Source organism: Trachypithecus francoisi, unplaced genomic scaffold (assembly GCF_009764315.1).
Source record: "Trachypithecus francoisi isolate TF-2019V2 unplaced genomic scaffold, Tfra_2.0 Lachesis_group12, whole genome shotgun sequence".
Taxonomy (NCBI): domain Eukaryota; kingdom Metazoa; phylum Chordata; class Mammalia; order Primates; family Cercopithecidae; genus Trachypithecus; species Trachypithecus francoisi.
Genome location: NW_022681457.1, coordinates 14,752,214 through 14,771,766, shown reverse-complemented (window position 1 = coordinate 14,771,766; position 19,553 = coordinate 14,752,214). Strand labels below are relative to the sequence as shown.

Sequence of the window (19,553 nt, the reverse complement as noted above, 5' to 3'; positions counted from 1 at the left end):
AAAGGCATGAGCCACCATGCCTGGCCAGACCCAATGTTATTATTGTGATAGGGATAGGTTTATGAGGCTATAGGAGTGTCAGACCGGGCCTCCTGAGGAGGGGACATATTAGCTGAGGCCTAAAGGAGGCATAGGAAGGAGTTTGCCAGCTAAAAGGGAGTGGAGGCAAGGAAAGAGAGGTCCCAGAAGAATGAGTTTGGCAGGGGCTTTGGCAACACTGCCAGGAGGGCTTCTTGCAGGGGAAGGGTGTCAGCAATATCTGGAGGTCTCATCCAGTTCCTTTCTTGAGTCCCTGCCTTTACCCCCCAGGTGGGCTGGCCTCCAGAGGAAGGGCAGTTCATGGCGGAGGCTCCAATTTAGCTCTCAGGGATGAAGGGGCGAGGCTGGCTGTGGACTTTAAGGGAAATCCAAAGATAGCTCAGCAGAAAAGGATGACTCGCAGCCTGATCTTCCCCTCAAGAGGAGGGAAGCAAGAATGAATCAGCCCCTCAAGCTGGAATGAAGTTGCGGCGGGAAGTCAGTCCTGGGTTTGTGGCCCAAGGCCACTCTGCCTCTGACTCACCTTGGCACTGGCGCGGGATGGGTGTAAATCTGGGCTCTGCAGCCCGGATTCCTAGCTTCCGGCTGGGGGCCTGAGGGGGAGGCCTGGCTCCTCTTGAAACCTCAGTTTCTGTATATATGCAGTGGGGTAAGGAGGGTCAGGAGAATGGTTATGGTGACTTACAAACAGAGCAGGGCACACAGTAGGGCCTCTGGAAGTACCAGTCCCCTCCTTTGCCCCCTTCTCTTTCACATCCTCTCTTCAGCGGATGTGAAATGGGTATGTGGGTGGTTTGGGGAAGTTTGGGGCTTCTGTTAGTCTCTTGATGGGTGAGTTGTCATCTAGATTCTGGTAAGGCATGAATAGAGGGAGAAAAACAACAAAAAATCAGAAAAAGGGCAGCCACGCATTGTGTGTGAAAATCAAAAACAATAATAAAAATGATTCTTGGCCAGGGACAGTGGCTCATGCTTATAATCCCAGCATTTTGGGAGGCCGAGGTGGGCAGATTGCTTGAGCCCAGGAGTTCAAGACCAGCCTCTGCAACATAGTGAAACCCCATCTCTACTAAAAATACAAAAATTAGCCAGGCGTGGTGGCAGGTGCCTGTAATCCCAGCTACTTAGGGGTAAGGCAGGAGAATCGCTTGAACTCAGGAGGCAGAGGTTGAAGTGAACTGAGATTGTGCCACTGCACTCTAGCCTGGGTGACAGAGCGAGACTCCATCTCAAAAAAAAAGATTCTTTCTCACATATTTGGTTCCTACTAAATGCCTCTGGGCTACTCCATGTTTTAATCTTCACAGCAGTCCCATGGGGAGACAGTCCCATTTTACAGGTGAGGTAAACTGTTCAGAGGTGAAGTCACTTACCGGAGGTCACACAGCCAGTGGATGGCAGAGCCAGGATTTGGAACCTGATCTGTCTGAGTTCAAAGCCATTGCTCTTTGCCTCAGATCTAGGCAGGGGTTTGCTGAGGACTGCCCAGCCTACAGACCTGAGAGGGCATTTAGAGGAGGAAGGCCTCTGAGACAGGTTCAAACAGGGCAGCAGTCTTCCACTGGATGGTCTGCCAGTTAGGAGTGTAGATATGTTTAGAGAGAAATGGCAACTTCTGGCTTTAACATTTATTACAAAGATCAGAGCAGAGGCTGGTGAGTTACACTTCTTCCTCCCCACCAAGTGCTCTCTGCAGCTCTGGAAAAATGGTGTCCTCTTTGTTGTCCCGCCAGGGGGCGCCACCTCCTACCCGCCCCAGCCTCATACCCAGTTCTTCAGCTCGGCCAGCGGTAACTGAAGCCTCCCAGAATCCTGGATCCGGGCCCCTAGTACCCTCTCCCACAGGGACCCAGGAGTCCGGCCTCCAGGCGCCTCCACTTGTAACCGAGACCTGGAGGTCGTCCATAGCAGCATAGTGAGAGTGTTTTTGATGAGGGTATGCAGAGTAGGGGTGACCATGTTCCCACCTGGGGCCTCAGGTGGGCCAAGGCCTTCCCACTTTAGCCAGTGTCCTCTCCAGCAGCCGTCAGCAAGCCAACCCACTCCAAGCCAGGGTCCCCTTTGGTCCTTGCACTTGAGGTGCTTTGTTCAGGGCCGGGGCAGGAGTGGCAGAGACGATGTGCATCACCTCAGTCTGGGGAAAGTAGCCTGGTTCCTCCGTGGGTCCTGGAGAGACGGAGAGACTGATGGAGAGGCAGGTCAGGAAGAAGGAGAGGGAGAGGGAGAGTGGGACACATGGAGGTGCAGACAGAACCTGCTGGGCAGAGGTGGGAGGCAGGGGGTAGGTGTTTCCGGGCCCCGAGGCCAGGGTGCAGGAGGGCATTTCGACAGAGACATTGGATAGACAGAGCCAGAGAATGTGCCCAGGGCAGAGAGAGAGAGAGAGACCAAGCAAAGAGAGAGAAGGGCATCAAGGGTCAGTGGAGGGGAGAGGGAACACCATCTGCCTTCACTGCCAGTCCAGCTCCGAACCGAGTCCTTTCCTCCAGACAGTGCCAGAGCGGACGGGAAAAGGTGGCCGTGTCTCCCAGCCATCCCCCGCCCCCTTGGCCACAGCGGGTGCTGGCCACAGGAACCCTTCCTCCAGGATGGCTTCCTGCCCAAGTCCCAGCCCCCTCACCAGCTATGTGGACTGCTGGCTGGGTTCTGGAAGCTGCCTCGGCCCCAGGGCAGTGCTAAGCAGCTCAGTCAGGGCGTCCAGCTTCCCCGCCAGTGTGTCAATCTGCTTCTCTAGGGCCCGGTGTGAGCTGCTCAGATTCTGCTGCAGGTCATACAGGATCATGTGCATCTGGGCGGGAGGAGAGGATCAGAGGTGTCAGAGGGGTGGGGTCGACCCCTGCCTGCTCCATAGCGTAAGGCAGTGGAACCAATATTGACTACATCCTTGTGGTCCTCTGAGGATTACCCTCAATAATAACTGTTACCATGTACCACTTCCCAGCTACCTGCCCAGGTGTTTCCCTGTAGGGTTTAAAATCCTCCTAAAAGCCACAGGGAGTGGGAATCCTGTTCCCATCTTATAGCTGAGGAAACAAGCATGGAACCGTTAAATGACATGCCCAAAGCAGCTCCTGAAATAAGACCTAGAACATAGTAGGTGCTCATTGAATGTTTGTAGCATGGATGATGCCTGACTTCCAAATCCACATAGTCTTTTACTACACTCTCTGGCTAGGATTCACAGCTTGATCCCTGAGGGTTTGTGGATTTTCTGTGAAAATTCTTGAATTCTGTGTTTTTGGCTTAATAACCTTCAGAAATTACCGCCTGCCAATTCCTGCAGATCTGGGCCACCGCCTCCTCACTGAGACCTGCCATGTGGTTTTGGGGCCTGCATCTGTGACCGTGCTTACCATGGCATTGGTGCCAGGGGCCACTGTTTGAACTGTCATGGGCTAACGAGAAAAAGCAAACACCACCGGATAAGCAGAAGGTGCTGTGAGCCAGGCCAAGGGGGTGTTGTGACATCACTGTCCCTGAGCACCGGCAAAATCAAGTGGTCTCAGCAGAAGAAGGGGGCGGGTAGCTGAGTCACGCCTTGGCCAGGCAAACTTGCATGGAAGTCCCTGTGGCCCTGAGCACCCCTCCACAAGAGCAGCAGAGATTGAGTTTTACGGAAACAGTGTCACCTGTGTCCTTGTCAGTGTTGTTCATTTTAATTGTATTGGTTTTGCCATCTCTGGGTTTGGTTTGTAAATTTGCTTTGGTTTTATTGTATGAGTTGTAGTTGGAAGGAATTTTATATCCGTCCACATGTAAGTAACTTAACAATAAAAATAATTTGAAACCAAACACTGGGGTTCTTTGTGCAATTTTTTTTTTTTTTTTCAGTTTGTAAGTGATCTGTTCCTTGCATGAATGTAAGAAGCTCTGTGTTGCATCATTCATTCCTTCCTTCCTTCTTTCATTCAACCACAGACCTTTACTGACAGCCTGTGTGTGCCAGGCTCCTGCCAAAGTTCTCTGTTCTAGAGCCAGATTTCCCTCCCTGTGGCCCCAACCTCCCCCTTCTTCGAGACCTCCTCCCATGGGATCCTAGTACCTTGGAGATGTCCACCATGGAGTTCACTTGTTCCCGGAGCTTCCGGTGTTTTAGCCGCACCTGGCGGAACCTGTGGGAAGAAGTGGGGAGTCAGTTTTACAAGCCTGGTCCCTGAGTGTGGCTGTAGCTCAGGGGTGGAATGAAGGGAGAAGAGGCACATGAAGAAACAAAACAAAGACAAAACGTTGTCAAAGAGCTGAAAGAGTGGGAGGGGATGACCGCACCGCACATCCCCATGAGCCCCCATCCCCAGTAGAAACCCAGGTCCCCAGGTCCACAGACACGCCAAGATATGCAAAAACAAACCAGCACAGACACATAGAGTCATGCATGGTCAGATCCAGGTAGACAAGCTGTTGAGTGAGACCACTCCTGGGTGTCCTGACCTGGACGGGCATGGACACGCACACACACAAGCTGTGCAGAGAGGTGACTTGGACATGGGTGCACATGGACACATGTGCATACAAAGTGCCCTCACGCGTTGATGGCAGCCAGCAGCCTGCGCTGATGCCTGCGGGCAGCTCGAGACTCCTTCCTGCGAGTATGTTTGTAGAACATCCAGGCTTCTTGTAGCACTCGGGCAGCGGACTCCTTCATCTGGGGGTGGGTGGCACAGTGTCCATGGAGAAAGACCCTTACGGTTCTGGGAAGGCAGGGCTCGGGCTGGGACTCTTGGGTCCTAGGGGAAGCGGGGGGACTTGGACTCCTGCCTCTTGAAAGAGGGGTGTGCAATGGGGGCCACATGCCCATCCTCACCTCTTTGGTATACTGGATATCCATCATGAAATTGTGCACGTGCTTTTCTGCCTTGTTAAACTCCAGCTTCCGGGCCACCACGGCCACCAGCAGGGCTGTGCAGCAGACCCCCTGTGGGCACAACAGGTACTGTGGCATGAGGCTGTGCCACCGACTCCCTCCTTGAACCCTCCCAGCAGCCACAGAAGGCAAGCACAATATCCCCAGTTGACAGACAAGCAAACAGGCTCAGAGAGGAGAGCCAAGGTCCCGGCTCAGAATGGGGGAGCTAGAATCATAAATCGCCTATGTACGAGACCAGCTTTAATGTGTCGTATTCACACTCGCAGGATGGCCTCTTGCATTAGGGGTATGATTGGAAGAGCGAGAGGAAGGCTGGGTTCTGAGCCAGGGGCAGGCCTCTGGGTCCTCACTGCTGACATGGTTGGCCATTGCATTATGGCGGGTGTCCCTCCTTCTCCCACCTCCACAGCCTCTTCCTAACTCCAGCCCTGTCCTCTCTCTCCTGGACCATCTCCAGCCTCCCACTCATCCTCCCCTAACCCCTTTGGCCCCCTCTAATCTCCTAGGCTTCCACTGCCCTGAACTTCTCAGCCTGGCTACCAAGGCCTTCCAAGGTCTACGCCTCTCACCCAGACAACTCAGCCCTGGCTCCATTCTGCCTGCCCTCCCTGAGCACCTTCCTCCAAACACTCATTCTCCTCCCTTCCTTCTCCCAATGCTCCTGGCCCTTCATGGCCTTGCCGATTCCTGGCTGCTTGTGGCACCTGCTCACCTGTCCCCTAGTTAGAATGAATCGTCCTAGGAAGCATCCCCCACCCTGTAGTTTCAGCTTTTGATCACCCAGAACAACTTCCAGTCACAAATACTGGCTCCAGGGGACTGCCTGGGTTCCAATCCCAGTTCTGAGCCAATTATTTAATCTCTCAGTATTTCAGTGTCTCATCTGTGAAATGGGCATGGCCTCAACAGGTACTCGGTGGATTTCATGAGTTACCCCTGGCAAGTGTTTAGGGCAGAGACTGGCACAGAGTATGTGTTCAGTAAAAGTAAGCTATTATGGGCTGGGCGTGGTGGCTCATGCCTGTAATCCCAGCACTTTGGGAGGCCCAGGCGGGCGGATCACGAGGTCAGGAGATTGAGACCATCCCGGCTAACATGGTGAAACCCCGTCTCTACTAAAAATACAAAAAATTAGCCGGGTGTGGTGGCAGGCGCCTGTAATCCCAGCTACTCAGGAGGTTGAGGCAGGAGAATGGCATGAACCTGGGAGGCTGAGCTGAGAGTGAGCCGAGATGGTGCTACTGCACTCCAGCCAGGGTGACAGAGTGAGACTCCGTCTCAAAAAAAAAAGTAAGCTATTATGGCTCAACTGTGCCATGGAACCTTTCTGCCAGCAGCAGGCTGTGAGCTCAAGTGCGCATCGCCCTATCTCTCTAGGTTTCGGTTTCTCCTTTTGTCAAGTGAAGGAGGAGGTCCTGAGCGGCACTGCAGTTCCCTAACTGAGTCTCTGCCCCTCTTCCCTTGCTCTAAAGACTCACCACTGGGGGAGTGAAGGTCACCACATCCTTCACCTGTGCACCCAGGGATTGGGGAGATGAATATGTCTTTCCTGGGTCCACATCTGGGCTGAGTGCTGGTGGCTTAGATCCCCGAGGGTGAAGGAAACCCGATCTTGTAGGGAGGTGAAGGCCAAGGCATTAGGTGCTGGTCTCTAGAGGGGCCAGGGCTGGGTGGGAGGACCTGAGTGACTGGGTCTATGGAGGGAAGGAGGCGGATGTCAGGGTTCACGAAAAGGCTGACTCAGGCTGCAGAGACTCTGCCTCATCCTCGAGGGCACAGGAGCTGGTGGGGAGGTGGCTGGATGCCTAGGCGCCCCCAGACCTGCTTACCGAGCACCTCCTATGGGCTGGGTACTGTTGGAAGTGCTTTCCATAATTGAACCCATTTAATCATCTCAGCAAGCCCAAGAGGAGCATGCTAGCATCAGCATCCCCATTTTATAGAGGAGGAAAGTGAGGCCCAGAGAGATCATGTGGCTTGCCTGAGCTCCCCAGCCAGGAAGTGGCAGCCGCAGGATTTGGACCCAGGTAGCCAGGCCCCACAGGCGTGCACTTGATAACTGGACTCTACACCCTTGGTGGGGGCTGGGAGACAATTTCTGGGTTCTGAAAGAAAATGGGGCTGGGAAGTCAGGAGCCTGGGTCCCTGAGGAGGATAAGGGCTGGGGCCCTAGGTTCTAGAGTGAGCAAGGCCTTAGGGACTGGATTCCTAGGTCTGATTTTTTATTTTATTTTTTTAAGAGACAGGGTCTCAGTCCGTCACCCAGGCTGGAGTGCAGTGGTATGATCATAGCTCACTGGAACGTCAAACTCAGGCTCAAGTGATCCTCCCACTCTATTTGGGCTCCCAAAATATTGGGATTACCGGTGAGTATCTTGGTCTTGAAGAGAAAATGGGGCTGTGGGCGCCCCAGACACTCAAGTTTCTCAGGAGCTGTCCCTGAGAGCCTGTGTTGCCTCCATGGCTTCCTGGGGCCAGAGGATGACCAGTTTGGGATAGGGATCAGGTCCCCAAGGGGGCTGTACTCACCATGACTCCAGTGCACAGGCAGACGATCTTGCCCCACATGGTGCCTGGCACCACGTCACCGTAGCCAATGGTCAGGAATGTGATGGGGATCAGCCAAAGTGTGTCTGAAAGGTGCCCGGTGGCATTCACAGCCTGCCTATGGGGAAGGGTGGGTTAGTTCTAAAACCCCACCATGGAGGTTTCCATGATATTCAGTCCCTTTCCCTCTATACCCTCCCCTCCCCTTCCCCTGACTCCCCTCCCCTCCCCTCCCAGTATACACCCATAGTCCTAAGAATCACCTGGACAAAAAGCCATTAAGTTCTGAGCTTTGGAAAGTCTGCATGGCCTCCTCTCTGCTGTGTGACCTGGGCAAGTTGCTTAGCCACTCTGGGATTTGAGACTGGATCTGGACAATCCCAATGCTGGTATGGTCTCAGCTAGGCTACCTGGGCTGCTGTGGCATTCAGAGCATGTGGTTGAGGGTGGAGAGTCAAGAGGGGGCTGAAACCCAGTCAGACCCTGACTGGCGGCTGCATCCACCAGAGGAAGGGGTATATTTTTCTAATTTCCACAAAGATGCTGTGTGGTCCAGAAGTGGCCCTATCAGGATCAAAAAGGACTCTAAAAAGGCTTGGTGGGACTCTGCCTTCCTTTCCCCTCACTTCACAGGAGACTTTTTTTTTTTTTTTGAAACGGAGTCTTGCTGTGTCGCCCAGGCTGGAGTGCAGTGGTCAGATCTCGGCCCACTGCAAGCTCCGCCTCCCGGGTTCCTGCCATTCTCCTGCCTCAGCCTCCCGAGTAGCTGGGACTACAGGCGCCCGCCACCACGACCGGCTAGTTTTTTATATTTTTTAGTACAGACAGGGTTTCACCATGTTAGCCAGGATGGTCTCGATCTCCTGACCTCGTGATCCACCCGTCTCGGCCTCCCAAAGTGCTGGGACTACAGGCTTGAGCCACCGTGCCCAGCCAGAAGGAGACATTTAAGTCCAGCCATGGAAGGGGTTGAAGCATTGAGATTTGTCTAACTTTGTCCACAGGCCCCTTGCTGCAAGATAAGCAGGGAAAACTTCATTCATGAGGGCCCCAGACACCCCAGAACCACCAGGTTAGAGTTTCTAGGAGCGAAGATGGAATCTGCACTGTTTACAAACCCCACTCCCCTCATTCCCAAGTACATTCTAGTTTTAGGACTTCTGCCTTGGAATTTGGAACTTTGACTTCCTCCCCATTCTCCCATCATTCAGATGAGAAACATGGTAGGGGGATCATTCATCAGTCCTGATTCTGACCAATTTCCCAGTTGGGAAAACTAAGATCCTGGGAGGTGAAGGAGTTTAAAATCATGACAGAGGGCCGGGTGCAGTGGCTCACGCCTGTAATCCCAGCACTTTTGGAGGCTGAGGCGGGCAGATCATGAGGTCAGGAGATCAAGACCATCTTGGCTAACACAGTGAAATCCTGTCTCTACTAAAAATACAAAAAATTAGCCAGGCGAGGTGGCAGGCGCCTGTAGTCCCAGCTACTGGGGAGGCTGAGGCCGGAGAATGGCATGAACCTGGGAGGCGGAGCTTGCAGTGAGCCAAGATCGCACCACTGCATTCCAGCCTGGGCGACAGAACAAGACTCCGTCTCAAAAAGAAAAAAAACAAAATCATGACAGAGGCCGGGCATGGTAATCCTAGCACTTTGGGAGGCCGAGGCAGGAGGATCACTTGAAATCAGGAGTTCAAAACCAGCCTGGGCAACATTGTGACATGGTCTCTACTAAAAATACAAAAATTAGGTATGGTGGTGCACACCCATAATCCCAGCCACTCGGGAGGCTAAGGCACGAGAATCGCTTGAAGCAGGGAGGCAGAGGTTGCAGGAAGCAGAGTTCGTGCCACTGCACTCTAGCCGAGATAATTGAGACTCCATCTCAAAAAAAAAAAGAACTGCCAGGGAGACTACGATGGTGGAATGTGACACCCATTTTTCAGATGAGGACACTGAGGCTTCAGAGAGGAGAGATCTAAAGCCAGATCTTCTCGTTCTCCTCCTGCCCTCAAGGATCTTTGCCACATACACTAGACCAGAGGTTCTCAACCTTGGTTGGGCCATGTAATCACCTGGAGGGCTTACTAAAGCGGATTGCTGGCCCTACCCTCCAGGATTCAGCAGGTCTGGAAGGGACCTGAGAGTTTTCATTTGCAAGTTTTCAGGTGATGCTGCTGGTCCTGAAACCACCCTTTGAGAACCCCTGGCTGAGATCACTCCCAACCTCTTTCTCTGTAAGGGATAGAAATTGAGGCACAGCATCGGGTTACACAGTATCCAGGGGGCAACCAGGATCTAGTTCCAATTCCCTGCATGGAATTGTTTTCCAGAGAAGCTCCAATCATCCCCTTCCTAGGGTCCCAGAAAGCACCCACCTGCAGTGCATTCTGTGCTAATTGGGAAAATACGACCCCTTCCTCCAAGGCAGAGGCAACCCTTTAGGCAGGTCCCAGAGACAGGTTTGGAGACCGAACAGATGACCTGGAAACCTGAGGCAGTAGAAGTCCAGGAGCCGGAAGGGAAAGGCTTTTTAAGGGTCTGTGTGTGCCTTTGGGGAGACTGAAGGCTGCACATGGAGGATTGGCTGGGGGCTTGTCTGTTGGTTCCTCTCACCCCAGTTGATGGGAGTGTGGGCAAATTGCAGCCAGAAAGAGGAGAAGGGGTCAGTGTGAACTTTGTCCTCTGCTTGGTTGTAGGGGGCCTCAACCTGCACCGCGGCACAAGACGGCCAATGCGGCTGTCCGGGGATCCCTCCCCTGCACATTTATGCCTCCAACACCCTCACCTCTCGGCCACGGACAGCACCCAGGCGGTGGTCAGCCAGAGGCCAAGCGTGAGGCCGAGCAGCAGGCGGCCGGGGTGCGTGTTCATGTAAAGCTTGGCCACGAACCAGTGGCGGAAGCGGACTTGGTTGAGAGCGCCGATGCTGCGGTAGGAAGCGTTGAGCAGGACGCCGCTGCGCAGGAGCACGGCGCGGGGCACCAGGTAGAGACGCAGCAGCATGGCCAGGGACAGCAGCGCTTCCCCTTGGCCCAGGAATCCCGGCCAGGGCTGCGGGGAGGTCAGCGGCGCCCCTAAATCCTGCGCGCACGGCGGGCCCCGCATGGGCGCCGGGTGCAGCCCGCACACCACCAGCTCCAGCACGATCTGCGCCGCCTGCCGCCCGGTCAGCGCCACGCGCCAGTCCCGCAGCCCGTTGTCGGTCATGAACAGCTGCCGGGAAGGGGCCAAGAAGGGAGGGGTCAGGCGCAGGTCAGGCGGCGGTCCGCGCCCGCCTGCGCCCTGAGATAAGTGGGGTGTGCCCGCCTGGCCGGGAGGGAGGGAGATAGCGCAAGACTGGAGAGGAATAGGGAGGCAGCAGGACAGGACTTGTGGAAGACATCTCTCCACTTTCTCCTCCTTCCCCACCATCCACCCCACTAGTTTCAGCCCACTTCCAGCCTTTGAACACTGACTGAGCGCCAACTGTGTGCCTGGCATTGTTCTATGTGCTAAGGATACACAGTGAACCAAACAGACCCCCCCTGCCTCCCTAGAGCTTGCATTCCACGTGCCTGGAGCTCGCTCCTACTTCTGTTTCGGTTGACACGCATAATAACTGTAATAATAATATCAGCAATAACAAAGCCTTGGGCTGGGCGAGATGGCTTACGCCTGTAATCCCAGCACTTTGGGAGGCTGAGGTGGATGGCACACTTGAGGTCAGGAGTTCGAGATAAGCCTGGCCAACATGATGAAACCCCATCTCTACTGAAAAATACAAAAATAAGCAGGGCATGGTGGCGCACACCTATAGTCCCAGCTTCTGGGGAGTGTGAGGTAGGAGAATCACTTGAACCCGGGAGGCAGAGGTTGCAGTGAGCCGAGATCATGCCACTGCACTCCAGCCTGGGTGACAGAGTGAGATTCCATCTCAAAATAAACAAAAACAAAACAAAACAAAACAATAACAATAGCAAAATCAGCATGTACTGGGCACTGTGGATATGCCAGGCACTGCTCTATCCCATTTACATGTTGTGACTTAGTAAATGCTCATAGCCCAGTGAGATTGATATTGTTATTGCCCCCATTTTATAGATATGGAAACTGAGGTCCAGGTCCCTCCCATGGGCAATGGCGCACTGGGCTACAGGCCATTTGACTACTCTATGATAAGATGATAATGTGCACCATTTACTGAGCACCTCTTACATGCCAGGCACTGCTTAGAGAATTGCCACACATGACTGATAATCCCCATTTTACATGCAAAGTTATGATAGGAGAGGCGGAAGAGGGGAAAGGGAATGGAGCAACAGCATCTGGGACAATGGGGCAGTGGGGGATGGGATGTGTTTGGGTGAGACCCAAGGTGGAGTATGGATGGGGAAAATTCCTGGGTCTGGGGCAAGAGGGAGGTTATTGGCACAGAGATAGGGTGATTAGGAGTGGGCACCCCTAGGACCAGGCCAGGTGCAGTGGCTCAAGCCCGTAATCCTAGCACTTTGGGAGGACAAGGTAGGCAGATTGCTAGAGCTCATTTGTTGGAGGCCAGCCTGGGCAACATAGTGAAACCCCGTTTCTACTAAAATACAAAAAAATTAGCTGGGCGTGGTGGCATCTGCCTGTAGTCGCGGCTACTTGGGAGGCTGAGGCATGAGAATTGCTTGAACCCAGGAGGTGGAGGTTGCAGTGAGCAGAGATCGTGCCATTCCACTCCAGCCTGGGCAACAGGCCAAAAAAAAAAAAAAAAAAGGAAAGGAGTGGGCACCTCTGGGACCTTAGGTTGCATGGGGACTGGATTGGGGATGCGATGTTGGAGCACAGAGATCTGGGAGGCTGAGGTTGCCTGGGAGCAGAGTGGACAGAGGTCTGGGGGCAGAAGCAGGGCTGCAGGTTCGCTCTCAGCATCTGTGAGTGTGCAAGGGGGGACCAGGGGCTACAGGGGAAGAGCAGGGCTGGCTGGGGAGGCTCTGCCTGTCTGCTCGTGGTTCATCCCATCTGGGTGGGTAAGGGTGTGGACGCAGCATCTGGGGCAGAGGAACTTCATTACTCAGATCAGGAGGAGGAGGAGGGTGGAAAGTATGAGCTGACAGGGCACTGAGGGGGTTGTGGGGAGCAAGGCTTAGGGGCAGGGCCTGCCCTACCTGGACCTCTTTGGCGTGAAAGGCCACGATGAGGCAGAGGAGTAAGAAGGTGGAAATGCTGATCATGCATTTAACCAGGAACAGGTAGAGCGCCCACTGTCAGGAGGGACAGAAAAAGGAATGTGAGATCCCAGGTCCCCCTCCACCTGGCCCTCCACCTTTCCTTCAAAACCACCATTTTTTTTTTGATTCCCAATTTTCCTAGCCTCCTTCCCCCACAAGCCAGTCCCTCTTGATGTATTGGTTCTGGGGAAGTCTCCAAACCATCATCTGGGCCCAGCGCGGTGGCTCACACCTATAATCCCAACACTCTGGGAGGCCGAGGCAGGCGGATCACCTGAGGTCGGGAGTTTGAGACCCCCCGGCCAACATGGTGAAACCCAGTCTCTACTAAAAATACAAAAATTAGCTAGGTGTGTAATCCAGCTACTTGGGAGGCTGAGGAACCAGAATCTCTTGAACCCAGGAGGTGGAAGTTGCAGTGAGCTGAGAGATTGCGCCACTGCACTCCAGCCTGGGCAACAGAGTGAGTCTCCGTCTTGAAACAAGCAAGCAAGCAAACAAAAACAAACAAAAAAACACTGTCATCTGGTCCCCAGGAATGCTCTATTTCTCTCCAATAGGACAACCCTGTTCAGATGCTGGTGTCTACCCTCTTCCTCAGCTCTTCTCCCAAGACCCATATCCATGAAGGGGGACCTTGAAACTCACATTCCTTCTTATTCCTGTCCTGTTTCCCATCAAAAATAGTTCCGCAGGGGTGTGTGTGTGTGTGTGGTGTCTAGAAAAAGACATCTAGCTTCTGGAGAGTGCCCCCTCCCCTTCCCTTCCTACCCAGCTCGTGTTGCCCTAGAAACCAACTTCAACCATCCCCAACCCCAAATCTGGAAGAATGTAGAAACTATCATTCAGTCCTCAAAGACTGAATCACACCCTTCCCTGCTCTCATCCAGAGGGCTGAGTCCCTGAGACCCCAGCCTCAGCTCTGAGACAGCCCCCTCAGTTCTGCCTCCCTGCAGCTCCCCACTCCCACCCCCGCCCCTCTCTTCTGGCTCTAAGCCCAGGGCAGATCTGGCCGGAAGCACAGGGCCTCCAGAAACCACGGAGCAGTTGTTGCTTTTTTTTTTTTTTCCTCTCTTTGTGTGGCACAACCTTGGAGGAATCTAGAATTCTGGAGAGAGGGATTTAGAGGGGACTGGGACTGTTGGATTTCCTAAGAGGGGTTGGTCCCTGCCTAGTGGGTATTTGCAGGGGGAGGGGTCCATGTGGGCATCCTTACAAACCATTGCACCTGTTTCTCCTAAGAGGGCTGCCAGCTCCCCTGGCTGGGCCAGCACCACGCCTCTGAGCAGGGGAAGAGGGCCAGTTTCCTGCCCCAGGGGCCTGCTCCCCAACCCCCTACCAGAACAATAGTGCTGTTGTCACCAGCCCTCCCCCACCTTCTATGGCTCCCTGGTTCCCTGCCTCCTTCAGTCTGTCTCAACCCCCCACACCGCTAGACAACAAGCCCCCTCCTCACACTGCAATTCGCTTCTCTGGTGGTCTCTACTTTTCCAGTTTCTTTTCCCCCAAATCCCAGACCTGTCTGCACTTGGGCCTGTGCTCTGTTCTCTGAATTTCCCTATCTCCAGGGATGGTTGTTTCTGTCTCTCTATGTGTTTTGAGGGTCTCTGTTTCTATTGTCTTTTTTAACACCATGTGTGTATCTCTTACTGGTGGATTTCTCAGTAGCTTGATAGCCCTATTTGTCTTTCTGTTTAGCTGTGCCGCTCTATCTTTCTGCATCTTTGTCTCCATCTCTCTATCTCTCTCTCTCTCCATGTATCTCTGTCTCTCTCTCTTTCTCTCTGTACCTCTCGCCATCCTTCCTCCTCCACCCCACCTGGTGCTTTTGGATATCTCTATCTGGTTCCCTTGGACTCCCTAGGGTTTGGCACCTGCCTCTCTGCCAGCCCCTCCCCTTGGGGAGCAGGTGTCTGGGTCCTTTGCAGAAATGAGCTCATTAGATTGAGATGGAGGTGGTGAGGGGCCATGGATGTTATTAAGAGAGACCTCAAAAGGGGACTGAGGAGCTATGGCTCAGGCCTGTAATCCCAGCACTTTGAGGGAGGGAGATTGCTTGAGTCCAGGAGTTCAAAACCAGCCTGGGCAACAAAGCAGGATCCCATCTCTACAAAAAATAAATTAAAAAGGGTGAAGGGTGACCCTTAGGGTCATGTATTTGAACCCTCACCCTAATTTACAGATGGGGAAATTGAGGTTCAGAGGGTTGGAACAGCTTCCCCAAGGTCCTACTGATAGAGGTGCTGACCTGGCCATGGTGGAGGGAAGGAGGAAATGAGGGGTGAGAAAGCAGAGGGGGAAGTGGGGTAGGATGGACCCCGACTCTTCCCATCTGCCAGGGTCACTGTGTTCCCACCTTGGCTGCTGGGTGCGGTGCTTTGGCGTGGGAGCGGTGGGCAGGCCCCAGCCATGCTTCCTGTTGGCATGGACTCCGGCGGCCCCACCCCCTCAGTGCCCGCCGCCGGCCAGAGGAAGCTGCCTGTCTGACCCTCCATGTGACTCCTGGTCACTTCAGAGCTGCCCACCACCCCCTCCAGATCCGAGTCGGAACATCAGACCCTCAGGAATCTACCCAAACTTCAAATCAGTGTCCGCTCCTGGCTCTGCCAGCCCAGTTCCACAACCCTTCCGCCAGAGAGGTCTCCAGCCCCTCCTTTCCTGTTGAGTAAGTCTGTTCTCCCCTCAAGCCACTTATTCCAACCCTTGTCCTTCATCTGCCCCATCACTGGCCGGACCAGGGCTGGAATGTGACGGCAGCCTGCTGAGACCTGTCCTGACCCCGCTTTCCCCTTTCCTCCCTACTCACCACGATCTTCAGAGTCAGCCCCTCTTCCCCAAAGACCCCTTCTCCTTAAGACTCAGGAATCCAGGACCCAGCCCCCTCCTTCCCTGGTACCTAGGAGTCCAGGCCACTGTGAGCCTACCTCGCCACTATTTCCCTGACTAATTAGCATATGCAGATTTGGAGAGAAATCGAGCTTGTTAACACGGAGACTGGGTTGGGGGTGGGATGGTGGAGGCAGGTCAGGGGAGAAGTTCGTTTCCCATTTCCCATCCCCACCCCCAGGCAGTTTTTTCCGTCCTTCGCATCTAAGGCACTGGGTAAACATTAGAGGTTAGATAAGGACCAAAGAGCTGCCGCCTACTGGAAGAACTTTGTCTTTCCTCCACCCTCCCTTCACCAAACCTGGGGCTACCTCTCCCCTTATTGGCTCTTGGGGGACTTGAGTGTCTGATCAGCCACCCTCTGGCCTCCAGGGGTCCTGGACCTCCGGCCATCTAATGGCAACATCTTTAAAGACTGACACACTGAAACAAATATTCCCTTCCTTTTGCAGGGGTCCCCCACAACTAACTCTCTCCTGGGAGCACCCAGGAGTCCCAGTCAAAGCCCATCCTCTCTCAGACCCAAGAGTCTAGGCCCCCAAGCCTTCCTCCCTCAGATCCAGGAGTCCTGACCCCCAGTCCCTCCTCCCTCAGATCCAGGAGTCCTGACCCCCAGTCCCTCCTCCCTCAGATCCAGGAGTCCTGACCCCCAGTCCCTCCTCCCTCAGATCCAGGAGTCCTGGCCCCCAGTCCCTCCTCCCTCAGATCCAGGAGTCCTGACCATCAGCCCCTCCTCCCTCAGACCCAGGAGTCCTGACCCCCAGTCCCTCCTCCCTCAGATCCAGGAGTCCTGACCCCCAGTCCCTCCTCCCTCAGATCCAGGAGTCCTGACCCCCAGTCCCTCCTCCCTCAGATCCAGGAGTCCTGACCATCAGCCCCTCCTCCCTCAGACCCAGGAGTCCTGACCCCCAGTCCCTCCTCCCTCAGATCCAGGAGTCCTGACCCCCAGTCCCTCCTCCCTCAGATCCAGGAGTCCTGACCCCCAGCCCCTCCTCCCTCAGATCCAGGAGTCCTGACCCCCAGTCCCTCCTCCCTCAGACCAGGAGTCCTGACCCCCAGTCCCTCCTCCCTCAGACCCAGGAGTCCAAGCCCCCAGTCCCTCCTCCCTCAGACCCAGGAGTCCTGACCCTCAGCCCCTCCTCCCTCAGACCCAGGAGTTTAAGCCCCCAGCCCCTCCTCCCTCAGATCCAGGAGTCTTGACCCTCAGCCCCTCCTTCCTCAGACCCAGGAGTCCAAGCCCCCAGTCCCTCCTCCCTCAGACCCAGGAATCCTGACTCTCAGCCCCTCCTCCTTCAGACCCAGGAGTCCTGACCTCCAGCCCCTCCACCCTTAGACCTAGGAGTCCCAGCTCCCAGCCACCATGCCCCACTCACCGAGCACCCCCCGAACCACAGCATCTCTGCATGCAGCACCATGAGTCCGATGCCAGTTCCCGCCAGCACCAGCGCCCAGCCGGCCAGAGACTTCTCCTGCTCCAACAAGCGCTTTCGGAGTCTCAGGGCCCCCAGGCCAAGCACCAGATCCCCGCCCATGGCCCCCGGGGTCTTGGGGCTCAGCCAGCTTCCTGCCCAGGGTCCCCCACCTCGCAGCACGCACAGGGCAGCCACTGTGGCTTGCAGGTTGTCAGCCTGCTCTGCTGGCTCTGGGACTTTTGCTCTGAGGCACAGCAGAGCCCTGTGCCCTCTGGGGAGTGGTGGCGGCCAGGCAGGGCGGGGAGGGGCAGGGGAGGCCCCAGGGTAGGGGGAGGCTCCCCAGCTCCCCCTTTTGAGAATAAGGAGGGGCTAGGGTATGTCTTGGGGCAGAGCAAGAAAGAGACGTCCATCCACGTGGGTAAAGACACACACCGACACACGATGGGCTTTGTCACACAATGGTCTGTACCTTGTGACACACACCTCCACTCACCACACCCAGACACCGAAGGACACTCCACGGCCCAAGACAGAGACTCACACACCAGGGCACACACCACAACCTACACAGAGTGACTCACAACTCCCAGCAAGCTCTGAAACCCACAGCCACACCCAGACACCACACACATGGTGTGACACACACCAGCACTTAGCAAGCAGGCAGCGTCCCGTGGCACACACAGCCACACAAACACCGTCCACACACAGGCACAAATATTACACTCAAAGTTGTCACAACTTTCTCCGACACAAAGAGCCTCACTCAAACACCACAAATGGGATGATGCACATCTGTGGCCACACAAACACAACATACATCAGGTGTTACACAAACACATAATACATATTAAAATACTGACACCCTGACGCCACACACCACACATCTACAGAAACACGGTGCAGTCCCAGTTTCCTAAACACTACACACCCTTGGAATGAAACCCGATATGTGCAGACACACAACATTTAGGGACATACCTATAGCAGCCTCCAATCACCCAGCACTTAGAGAAATGCACAAACATTGTGGCACCTGTTGACTCAAACACAAGTGCTCACGGTTATGATTCAAAACACACACTGATCCAGCGTGCTCCGGTGTGTGACGCGATTCCAATGTATGGTCAGAGGACACGCTGAGTGGATGCGTGCGGAGACCTACAAGGTACAGAGACACACGGAGAAACCCAAGCAGCACATGCCTGAAGCAAGATGATTCTGGTATATTCTGGTCACACAGGACACGACCCAGGATGATGCCCCGGGGGAGGGGGATGGGGTTGGACCTTCATAGACCCCAGTGCCCAAATGCAACATACGGCTGGGTGCGGTGGCTCATGTCTGTAATCCTAGCAGTTTGGGAGGCTGAGGTGGGAGGATCGCTGGAGCCCAGGCATTTGAGACCAGCCTGGGCAACATAGCAAGATCCTGTCTCTAAAACAAACAAAAACAAAAAAACAAATGCAACATACACCATCACCTTTGACCCATGAGCCACACCCAAACATCACAGACAATACTGCCACACAACCCAGCACATGTTATATTCCAACATGCGTGGCCACACAGACAACATGCACGGAGTAATACACCAGCACACAGCAACACAAAACGCATAGACACAATGTTTCCCAACACACCCAACCTTCCACAAACGATGTTTCCCAACACACCACAACCTTCCTCGTGTCCCACAAAACACCAGATGTCACCACTCACTGATACCACTGACACTGAGGCCTACCACCACCCACACAACACCAGCATCCGGGGAGCGGGACATATCCTCCGACACAACACACAGCTACACAAACACAAGACACCTGGGGTGGCTGGCACTCAGGCTGGGTGCTGGGGCCTGGGAAGGAAGAGGCCCCTGACAGTGACATGGACCCCGACGTGAGACACAATGTCACGTCCTTGAGTGATACACAATGTTACATACATGAGACCCACTAAGAGAAAACACACGCACTGCCACACACAGCAGCAAATGGAAGTGTGGAATGCGCACGGTGACTCCCAGAGTGACACACGACAAAGGACATCACCATGCGTCGCAGTACGAGCCACTCATGGGCCTGTATACCATACGCTCTGACACAGACCCAACCCTCCTGTGGAGACACACAGGCATGCACTGACCTGGTGACGGACGTCACCTCCCAGCGTCGTGCACTGACCTGGTGACACTGCCCTTGGCCTCATGCATACCCATCTGCGAGGAACCCGCGGACACAACCCTCCTCCTCCTTGTGTCCTAGGTCATGTGGGACCCTGGACCCACCAGCCCCAGGGAAGCGAGACACGCACAGACATGCCTGGTTGCACACCGAGGAAGCCCACACAAACACACCCAGAGACACCAAACCATACACACGGACACGCCCTGTGACAAAAACACAACCCTTGCGGGGGCTCCGCCCCTCGGCACACACGATTACCCACTCGGCGAGACTTGGCGGGAGAGGGCTGGAGACACACCCGGGCGCGCCCAGACACCACACATGCGTCCACTTGGAGAAAATGCAGCCGCCAGGCACTCCCGAGCCTGCAGCCTGGGCACCCCTGCCCACTGGCCGCCAGGCTCTCCACGTCTCTCTCCTC

The 19,553-nt window shown here is 54.7% G+C and overlaps 1 protein-coding gene across 7 annotated transcripts; it reads right to left on the bottom strand.

The window, feature by feature from the left end:
* Positions 1 to 1,652: 1,652 nt before the first annotated feature.
* Positions 1,653 to 19,307, bottom strand: KCNN4 (potassium calcium-activated channel subfamily N member 4). 7 transcript variants are annotated; one of them, XM_033224860.1, is made up of 10 exons: positions 19,092 to 19,298; positions 16,905 to 18,380; positions 12,583 to 12,678; positions 10,239 to 10,666; positions 7,433 to 7,568; positions 4,841 to 4,951; positions 4,563 to 4,681; positions 4,082 to 4,151; positions 2,660 to 2,827; positions 1,653 to 2,205 (listed from the first exon to the last, which is right to left on the bottom strand). In XM_033224860.1, exons 2-9 carry the CDS (start codon positions 17,061 to 17,063, stop codon positions 2,663 to 2,665), a joined length of 1,284 nt encoding a protein of 427 aa, XP_033080751.1. In that variant the 5' UTR covers positions 17,064 to 18,380; positions 19,092 to 19,298; the 3' UTR covers positions 1,653 to 2,205; positions 2,660 to 2,662. The 7 variants fall into 7 exon arrangements, 5 of the variants coding, with proteins under 5 accessions (XP_033080751.1, XP_033080752.1, XP_033080750.1 ...); XR_004440567.1 differs by having other exon boundaries at positions 4,563 to 4,763; positions 16,905 to 19,307; XR_004440568.1 differs by having other exon boundaries at positions 4,563 to 4,727; positions 16,905 to 19,306.
* Between the last annotated feature and the right edge of the window lie 246 nt (positions 19,308 to 19,553).